This window comes from Juglans microcarpa x Juglans regia, chromosome 6D, assembly GCF_004785595.1.
Source record: "Juglans microcarpa x Juglans regia isolate MS1-56 chromosome 6D, Jm3101_v1.0, whole genome shotgun sequence".
In the NCBI taxonomy this organism is placed as follows: domain Eukaryota; kingdom Viridiplantae; phylum Streptophyta; class Magnoliopsida; order Fagales; family Juglandaceae; genus Juglans; species Juglans microcarpa x Juglans regia.
Genome location: NC_054604.1, coordinates 35632745 through 35643353, shown reverse-complemented (window position 1 = coordinate 35643353; position 10609 = coordinate 35632745). Strand labels below are relative to the sequence as shown.

Sequence of the window (10609 nt, the reverse complement as noted above, 5' to 3'; positions counted from 1 at the left end):
ATTAACCAAATGTTATAATTACACTTCGATCGAGTGGGTACTACGTAAAGTAGTAGTAGATGAGTTTGAAACCATTGATTCATGTCAACTTGAACTCGATCGGCCAAGCACCATTACGTACGGGGTGGGGAAAAAAGAAGAAGAATTAAGAAACTAGTAGTACTACTTCATGTATATAGTCCTTCTCACCTACTGCCGAATATAATTGCATATGAATTAATTTCGTTGATAGCAAGCAAAGCCATGTGACACAAAAGGCTAGCTAGCTAGGGAGAAAATATAATGTCCCAATTGTTAGACGTACGTACGGGGCGCAAATTTTGTTATAATTAAGATAATTCCATACTTTAATATAATTACCCTTCACCTCTTTTTCAAACCTCTATATATTTCCTATATATATATATATATTATATTTGCAGTACCCGGCCCCCTAAGAATTAATTAAGCATATGCAAAGTTCACAATCAAAGCCTATTATGGTCACAACATCATGTTTGCCATCAGTGTTCGTTCACTTTGTGCATGTGTCGATTCCCAAATCATGAGGTTGCGTTTGGATGCCAAGGTACTGATCTCAGATGATCTAAGTTAAATAGTAGTATTTTGTAGGTCTTATTGAGATATGTTTGAATGTAAATAGGTTAAGATATGTTTTTGAATGTATGAATTAGTAGATTGAAATGAGTTTAATTTTTTATAGCAAGTTGAAAAGGTAATGGCTTTCATCAATGATTAGTTTGAGATAGATTGAGGTGATATTCTTGACATACAAACATAATTTGTTCCACTTTGGATACTAATGGCTTTAATTCCACGAGCATGCATGTACATAATTAGTTTAGGTACTGTTGATCTCATATCCTAGACGAGATCTCCACTTTCGATACTGCAAAACCAGATTAAGAATTAATGGACATGATCGCACGAAAGTATGTTAGGAAAATGGACAAGATAATAGTAATGGAGTACTGCCACAATTTTGGGAAGAATATCAAGGACCAAGCTGGAAAAACCAACTTGTATGCGTATACTATATCCTTGGTGCAAGCTGCATATATAATTGCATCGGCTTACTGCATTTTTGAATAGAAGAAAATTAAGGGGTTTTCCAATATATTGAGAAATATATAGAACATTAGAAATAATAAAAATTGCAATACTCCACAATGGAATGGTCACTGAGTCAGTGATGTACTGAAGTGTGCATGCAGTGATCAACAAACAAGTGGATTAATGGCCTTCAGCATGCATTTTTAATTAAGCAGATAAAAAAGAAACTCATGCAATGGCGTCCAGATCATGAAAGAAGATAAAGAACGGCAGACAAGTGGAAGAACTACTTGTGATCACATGCATGAATGAGATGATTGCAAGTTGATGTCCAAGTTGCAAATTCTAAAGCAATCAGGAGCGGCCAAGTACATAAATTTTGCAAAATCCAATATCTAAACACGTTAAAACAGAACACATGCCATTGCCGTAAGGCTTGACCAAATAGCTATATATACGCGTGTATATATATATATATATATATAGCTATCATTGAGTTTCTTCTTCTTCTTTATTTATTTATCTTTTTATATATATATATATATATATATATGTATGTATAGGTTCTGCGTGATCGATCTGTTTTCTTTATATGTTTCTGAGCAAATGTGGCAGCCAGAGAAGGGGGGGGGGGGGTGGGGGGGACGGTCAAATGTATGTAGAAAGGTTGCTGAAGTCGGCTTATTGTTCCAAGTTACGGGCTACTGATTTAGTGATTCTACAGGTAGTAGGTTTAAGATTGTTCAGGCTTTTGTACAATACAATTTTTTTTTGTAAAATATAAATAAAGTTGATCAAAAGTCCATTCCAATGAATTTTGTATTTCATCTTTATTATATACTTTGCTACAGTAATCCCGGTAGATGTAGAGGATACTGTTCACAACTCTAAAATATTTTAAATTAATTTCTCTCTCCTCTAAATTTCTTTTTCCACTATTTGAAAGTTATCATATTTTCATTTCAATCATTCTCTCTCATTTGATGGCTAATACTTAACCTTTCATGGCATCATTGTAAATAAAATAAAATAAAATCTTGCACCTTTGAGTATAGCTACATTCTATGAGCAGCGTTTTTTCTTATTCAGATGAGAGGATACAGTAGAATGATTGTTTTGTGTATTTTCTTTCTTGTTTTCATAATATACATTGAGAATATTCTCATAAATATAATCTATTTTTTTTAATCAATTTATATTTTGGTTTAACTTATAAATTTGGATTAATGTAAAATAAAACATAATTATATAACGTATATGGAAAGATGTTACAAATATCAAAAGATATGATCATTGATAGTTAGAGAAAACATTTGAAATGAATAAAAAATATTAAAAAGTATAATATTTAAATGATATAAAGAAAAAATAGATAAGCTGATATATAGTATATTGTAAAAGTCAATATGTAAAATAGAAAAAGTAGATTTTGGTGATGTATTTTAAATGATAGGATGAAAAAATCATTGGGAATGCTCTGCCAGATAATATAAAGAAAACCAACAGCCCGGTTTGGATTCAAGAATCCCTCCAATTCATCTCATTTTATCTCATCATTACAAATTTTCTAAATTTTCACAAAAAATATAATAAACAATTCAATTTTTTCAAATCCTAAAACTATAATAATATTAAAAAATAATATTCTAATAATATTTTATTCAACTTTTAACTTTCATCTAAAACCATCTCTTCTCACTATCCAAACCTCACCCGAATTAATATATGGTTATAGTTCCTTGAAAAGGATAGGTAGAAAAAATAAAACTCGTGGTGAGAAAAAAACATAATATTTAGTGCAAATATCGGGTGGTGGTGTTGCTGTTGATCAATAATAATAACACGAATTCGAATGAGACAGATCTGAATAGATTCGGATATTTGGTAATGAGTTTGTTCAGTTCCTGCAAGTATAACAATATTAGGATCATGATCTTTCGATATTTATGATTGGAATGGGCTAGGGATTGTATACTTCATATTTTTGCAGCTTGTGATTGATACGAAATTAATATGTTTCTGGTAAAAGAAAGACCCAACTATATATCTAACTTATCGGAAAAGTAGGCCCGCATATCTCAGCTACAACATCATCTATATGCCAACAAGGGTCCCAGATACTCTCTATTCGTGTCTTAGAAGGCACAACACTGAAAAGCAAAAGAACAAGCATCGTTTAATGCTTTAAAATAGAAGCCAAGGAGGTACCAAAATTGCCCATGTTCTTCAAGATCAAATGGAAGGTACCAAAAGATTGCCCATGTTCTTCAACTGAGAACAACTGGGTTTCCGCAGAAAAATAAATTAGAGCTAAATCTCATAAAAAAAAAAAACAAAAAAGCAATTGTGCACAGATGAGATAATCAATCAAAGTTTTACCATTAATAATAACCACTGTATTGTGTTACACACAAACAAAGCATATATCAACGACACAGGAACTATTTTTACTTGCAAGCACAGAGAAATAGGAATATGAAATTCTAGGAGTAAAAAATGGAAAAGGATTCCAAATGGTATCTTTTATGGTGGCATTAATTTGGGAACTTCAAACTTTAAGCAGCGCCCTTGAGTTTTTTTGTGATGGTGGCAACGTACTTCCCTTGGTGGAATGCTTGCTCCAACTCAAGCTCAGATGGCTGTCTTGAGCCGTCCCCAGCAAAAGTTCCAGCACCATACGGACTTCCACCTTTCACTTTTTCCATTTCAAACATGCCAGCTCCAAATGTGTATCCAATGGGCACAAAAATCATCCCATGGTGAACCAGCTGAGTAATTGCAGTCAACCTAAGACATCCATGATAAGTCAATTTTATTTTCCCTGATTCCGAATATTTAGGATATTTCAGTTAGTTTAATGATTCGTGTGAACTTACGGAGTGGTCTCTTGTCCACCACCTTGAGATCCGGTGCTGTAAAAGATCCCAGCTGGCTTACCTGCAAGCTGTTGTGTTCTCCATAAACCACCAGTTGCATCCAGAAATGCCTTGAATTGAGCAGCCATCATTCCAAATCTTGTTGGGAAGCCAAAAACAAACCCATCAGCATCAGCAAGTTCATTGGGCGTAATGATTGGTACATCACTCTTTGGAGGTGCGCTCATCTTCCCAAGTGCCTCTTCTGGCAGTGTCTCAGGGACCTGTTCCACATGTCCACTAAACTCGGTCAGGGAATTCTAACTAAGTCAAGAATATAAAGGTTTCACCGTTTCAGGCTTATGCTTGAGAACCTTGGCCCATCCAAGAAACCATTGCTTAACCAAAAACAGCCAGTTCCTTGAATTTGTTGAATTGGGACGTGAGCAAAAACTAAAACAAAATTCTGATTTCTGGATGTACCAACTGGAAGGGGAGACTCCAAACTTTGAATGAAATTGATCACAAATATATGTTGTAAAATGCCGAGCTAAACATGAAATATGCTCAAATAGTAAACGAGAGAAGGGTATTAAGATAAAAAAAGAACACAGATGAAGAAAACATCAAAGGACTAAAACCTTAAAAGTTTATATAAGCAGGCACAAAAAAATAAAAGATTATTGCATGCAGGGGAACCGAGACAAATCCTTGGAAAATGAGCTCGCCCAAACAGTCTGCAAATGACCCAAAATTTTGAGACGGCACAGTCGGTGACATTGAATGGTAACAAACTACCAAAACACGGTTTCAAACCCAAAATTTCTCTTAATAATAACCCAACAAGGTCTAAAGTTCAGAACCCATTCTAAAAAATTGTCCCATTTGCTGGCAAAAGGATGGACATTTATTCATCTAGAATTGATTGCTGCTCACTAATACTATGTCATAGCATACCCTAAGATATACTAAACACTAGACTTGGTAGTTCATAAGAAGGCAGGGCATGCGATGCAGAGGTGCTATAAGAATGCACATTCTAACCTGCCATAGTTTGGCTTCAACACCTTCAACAGATGCAGCCCCTTTCTTTATCTCTTCAGCTAGTTTCTCTACATGTCCATACATGGAATAGTACCTGTAGCAGCCAAAAAAAAAACAGATAGATTCTGAGAGTTGTATGGTAATCAGTTCCTACAGTAGCATACTGGAGAATAGAGTTTTACCATGACATCTGATGAAAAATACTAACTTGCTTTTAGTTCAAGGGAAAAATTGAGTACAAATAATTAAAAGAACGGTGATTACTTGCAAGTCTCTGGAAAAAACAACTTGCTCAGATTTTGGCCACTAATGGATTGCTGAGTTGGAAGTATTTGTCCAAAACAAATATCTTCAAACTTCTCAGTTTTGCATGTATGTGCATGGGTGTAGACTATTCCCAGGCCCCTTCTCAAATTTTGGGCAGATAAAAGGCCAATGGCAAATCTTAGAAGCCCACAACACAGCGGAACAGGTAACTCACAGCATTTCAGGTAAAAATATGGCCCATAAAATTGTTACCGTAAACATGCCAATATGCCCTTGACCACGTATAATGATCAAACTAAGATATAGAGTCAGGAGCTCAAACATCTGGACTTAGCAATTAGTTTTTGCAGAACCATAAAGACGAAGGGGACACAGAAAGGATTAGATTGTGCAAAGGATGAGAATGCGTGGTGATATGAGTTTCGACAACACCAAGAGTTGGTTAAGGCATTACTTTTGAAGGGTTCAATATGCAACAGAACAAGTCTTTCTTTTGCATATTTCCAAAGTAGTTCAATTTTTAAAATTTAAACAAATGAATTTCTTGAAGAAAAAAATTAATGTGAATTGTTTCAAAATTTTAATCAACCATGATGCCTGACACAATAAATACCATAGAAGCTCACAAAAGCTCACAATGGCCATAGAAGACCGTATTTAATCTTAACCCTAAGATGAAAAATGGAGCCTTGAGGAGATACAAGGCTTGCCAACATCCTATTCGTGAACTTTGGAAATTTTTTAATTATAAAGCGTCGCCTACATTTTATCAATTGCAAAACTATTAACACAATTTGAGATATTATGGTCATGCAGATCCTGCTACCAAAAGTACTCATGGTTCTAAACTCATTCTACTTAAAGTTTCTTCAAATAAAACACGTTTTCATAACCGTATCGCGAGAAGAAGAAATCTTTTCCATTGCTCTTCACCAGGTTCCACATCAATGCAGACAGTCAACAAAATTATTAAAATGAAAAGTATAGTTAGAGTTGTGAAGAATTGCATCGCAGAGTTTTTTATCAATCAGAATATCAGCTAGTGTATTGACTCCGCTATTCCTGTCTTCGTTGTCATTCTCAGATCTTGTATTGCAAGTGTAGAACAAGAGGTTAAAGGGTTTGTCAAGTAAAACTAAAATAGCACAGATATGAGATGTGCAATGATTTCTGGTCAAAGGTTTAACTTATAGAAATTTCTCAGCACCGAGCAGAGTATATGAGAATCCAGCCCTACAGTTTTACATTTGAAGGCCAACAAGGATATAGTTCATTTGGTTTCTCAAGAAAAAAGAAAATTCAAGCAGAAATACCACCAAAAAAAAAAAAAAAAAGCTGAATCGAAAATAGTTTCATTTCAATAAGATTCTTCGAAACCATGAGACTCGCCGAATACAGCAATAAAAGAGCAAAACCCTGACCAAAGCAAAAGCCTCTTATGCCAGGAATTTTTTTCTTTGGATTTCAGCTCAAGAGAAAATTGAAAAAAAAAAAAACTCTGAAAAGATAGTCTACAGGTTGTAATTTTATTAAATCAACAACCACTACTACAACCAGAAAGAATTAAAAAGAGATCCAAGAAATTCATGTTTCCAATTTCATACAATAGTTTAAGAAATATATTATAGAAGCATCAACCCGTAAATCTAGCAAAAGTAAAGGATAACAATTTATGAGCGAAAGATAGAATATTGGCGAGAAACAGAGTGAATTTTGGAGAGATCAATATCTGGGAAAAAAAACAAGGAAGATAAATAAGATTGATACATACACAATATACACTTTGGTGGCCATTGATGGAAGAGTTAACTCCAAGGTCTCTGTAATTACTCTCGGAGTTCACGATCCAAATTTGGGCAACTCGGACCAATGCGAAGAGAGGAGGGGAGCCAGCACCCAATATATACTTGCACACTGGCTTAGTTTAAGCAATCCAGAAGCTTTGAATCCATGGCTAGGCTGGGTCAATCCATCGATTCAAACAAAGGTAGTATTGCTACGCTGTCGTTTTCATGGGTTTCCCTTGCTGGTATCAATTACGGCCTTGGAAAATTGTGGCTTCTTTTTGGGATTAAAATGATTAATGATGAGATAGTGGTGTCAGGCTCCTCATCATCATGCTCCTTCCAAACTTAATTAACTTCTCTACAACTTTTTAATTTATTTATTACTTTTTGGGTTTTGTTAATGTACGTGCACGTGTAGAATCCTAGAGTTAAATCGATTCATAAATGGGGATTTGATCTCTAATAATGTCCAGTGTTTGAAATTCAAAATCTAAAGGATTACACATATCTAAAGGATTTGTATGCATATGGAAAGGATTGACGCGATTTAAGTTGTGATTGGATGTTAAATTGAATTGAGTTGAGTTAAGTTAAGATAATAAAATATTGTTAAAATATTAATTTTTAATAATATTATTATTTTAGAATTTGAAAAAATTGAATTATTTATTACATTGTATATTGAAATTTGAAAAAATTATAATGATAAGTTGAGATGAATTAAATTAAATTGTAATTTAAAACGAAGCCTTAATCGTTATTCGTCGTGTGCAACCAAGATTATACATGCCTAAAAGATTAGTATGAACAAATAGCTTATTGTAATATCAATATCTATTGGAGAAGTACTACAACCACAAAATTTTGTTTTAAAAATAAACTTACAAATTAATATAATTTTAGATGATATGTTAGATATATTTTATAATAAAAATAATTTTATAATCTAACGAATTTATGTAGCTTCTACTTTTATCAAATCATTTTATAATTAAAACATTTATCTTAAAAACAAAGAAAGTAACATTTTTCTATGTGAAAAGGAAATTATACATGTTCAAAGGATTAAAAATAAAGTGGTGTTTTTCCACTTGTGAGAGGGATATTATAGATACAAGAGGATTAACGCGCCCGACTAATTAATTATAAAATAAGAAAAATGATATGACTTAAGTTTTTTTTTATAATTTTATTTTAAATGAAAGATAATTTGTAAAATTTAATATATAAATAGTGAGAATCATGTTAGGACCATCAAAAAAAGTCATCGCTACATTATATCAATAGTATAAATTGTACTTTAAAAAAAAACATTTTTAAACTATATTAAATATTTTAAAAAAAAATTGTAAACTTATTAATATAATCTTTATTAACCATTCACTAAAAACAAAAATAATATCGTTCATTTTTGGAATTCACTTTTTCGGTGTCTTAAGTATTTTTTAAATAAGTAATGGTATATACAGTCGTAAAGTATGTAAGTACCGTATAGTTATTTTGAAAAAGAATAAATTTTATTATTAAAAAATTAATTTTATTTTTATATAAATTTTATATTTATTCATTTTTTTTAAAATAATTATTAAATATTTATTTACATACAACTATAACTATTATTTCTCTTTTTAAAAGTAATTAGCATGTAAAAGAAAAAATAAAAGTTTGCACGGGAGGGTAGTGGACAAGACAGGGTGGATCGTGGTGAATGGGATGGGCGTTGGTTGATTAATGGGGATCGATTATATTGGGGATTAATTGGGGGGTCATGTGGACCAATTACTAGGTGGGTTTGCGGGCAAGACTATTCCCAATTGGTGGATGACATTTGTATTTACCGCATTATTTTATTGGCTGTGACCAAACCGAGATGACGCATCGCACGCTGTATGCTGACCAAAAGTAAATTGATATTTATGTCCAACCAACACAATTTATCCATGTGTGAGCGAGAGAGAGACCACTCGTTAAATTATAAACAATAAAAATAAAGTTCTATTTTCCCAAAAGGAATGAAAACCCTTGTCCATATGAGAAATGTTGTTATAATTGTGAGTATGTAAATATCGTATAATTATTTTTAAAAAAATAAATATATATGATATTTATATAAAAAAATTAATTTTTTGATAATAGACTCTATTTTTTTTTAAAATGATTGTACTCTACTTATGCATTTTATGACTGTATATAACATTATTCTGTCCATATATCCTGGAGATAAGCATACTCACTTATTTTTAAATACCTCAAAATTATTTTTGTTAAAAAAAAAAAAGACTTTTGGTTGGGTGTAGACCTCTTAAAGTTTTTGACCCTACTCTAGAGTTTAAATTGAAGAGAGATAGATAAATAAAGTAGTGTCCATAATATTTATAATTAATTTAATAAATTTAAAAAAAAATATGAAATAATCAATAAATATTATTAGTATATTTCACATGTTTATTTTTCTTTCATTCTAAATTATATTTTATAGCTATTTCCTCTTTTAAAAAGAAGGACGGCACTTCCATACTTTATTGAATGAAACCCTTACTTATGGTGGAGGAAAATATATAACAAATAAAATAAAATATCAACATAACAATCAACTCCAAACAAGTACAATTAAACTTAAACACGTAAACTAGGTAAATTAAGATAATCCAATCTAAACAAACCTATGATACGTAGGGGCAAATAATTGGAACGCACATATCTACAAATTCAAACTCTCCTCCCCTCTACCTTGCTAGGAAATTCATCACTTTATTACCTTTCCAAGATAAATGAGAAATTGTGTAATCAAATCCATGACGAGTTTGAAGAAGCTCCTCCAAAAAATCTCATAAAAGCCAAATTGTACAAGCTTTATTACTAATTCATTGTACAACCAAAGCCGAATCACATTCTATCTTAAGCTTTGAAATCCCATCTCCCAACAAAGTAACAAGCCATAAATAAGCGCTCTAAGCTCCGCTTCATTATTAGTACCAAAACCAAATTTAGAAGAGAAAGCAGCCAACATACACCCTTCATCATTTCGCAAAATACTATCCCCTCCACCACTCCTTGAGTTACCTCCTCTACAAAAGCTATCAACATTGAGCTTAACCCACCCTTGTCTTGGTCGATTCCATTTTGCAACCTATGATCACCGCACTATTGTATTTCGCATAGGGATATTTAGCTTAGCCAGAATTATGCTTGGTTTGGATACACAAAATATCTCAATATCTTATTTCATCATTACAATTTTTTCAAACTTTTACATAGAATATAATAAATAATTCTAAAATTTTAAATTTTAAAATAAAAAATTATATTTTAATAATATTTTATTTAATTTTTAATAAAAAATTTCATCTCATCTAAATTAGATAACAATAAAGTCTTGATCCGTTTGAACGTGTAGCCATTTCGTCCCTCGGTTGGAGTATAGCCACCTGTATGCTTGTATTAAAGGTACTATTAATCGGATTATATTTTTTAAATTTAAAAAGGGGTACAAAAAAATTAGTGCAGTAGTGGCACGTCCTGACATGCATGGTGCAGTATCTTATAACCAAACGCAGCCTATAGACCATTCGTCTATCGGAAAAAAGTTCGCAGGGTTGGTCC

General features: G+C 32.3%; 1 protein-coding gene across 1 annotated transcript; it reads right to left on the bottom strand.

Moving 5' to 3' along the window:
* Positions 1–3413: 3413 nt before the first annotated feature.
* Positions 3414–7322, bottom strand: LOC121234941 (NAD(P)H dehydrogenase (quinone) FQR1-like). Its single transcript, XM_041131089.1, has 4 exons — positions 6991–7322; positions 4953–5046; positions 3930–4192; positions 3414–3840 (listed from the first exon to the last, which is right to left on the bottom strand). The coding sequence occupies exons 1-4, from the start codon at positions 7011–7013 to the stop codon at positions 3609–3611; spliced, it is 612 nt and encodes a 203-aa protein (XP_040987023.1). The 5' UTR covers positions 7014–7322; the 3' UTR covers positions 3414–3608.
* Between the last annotated feature and the right edge of the window lie 3287 nt (positions 7323–10609).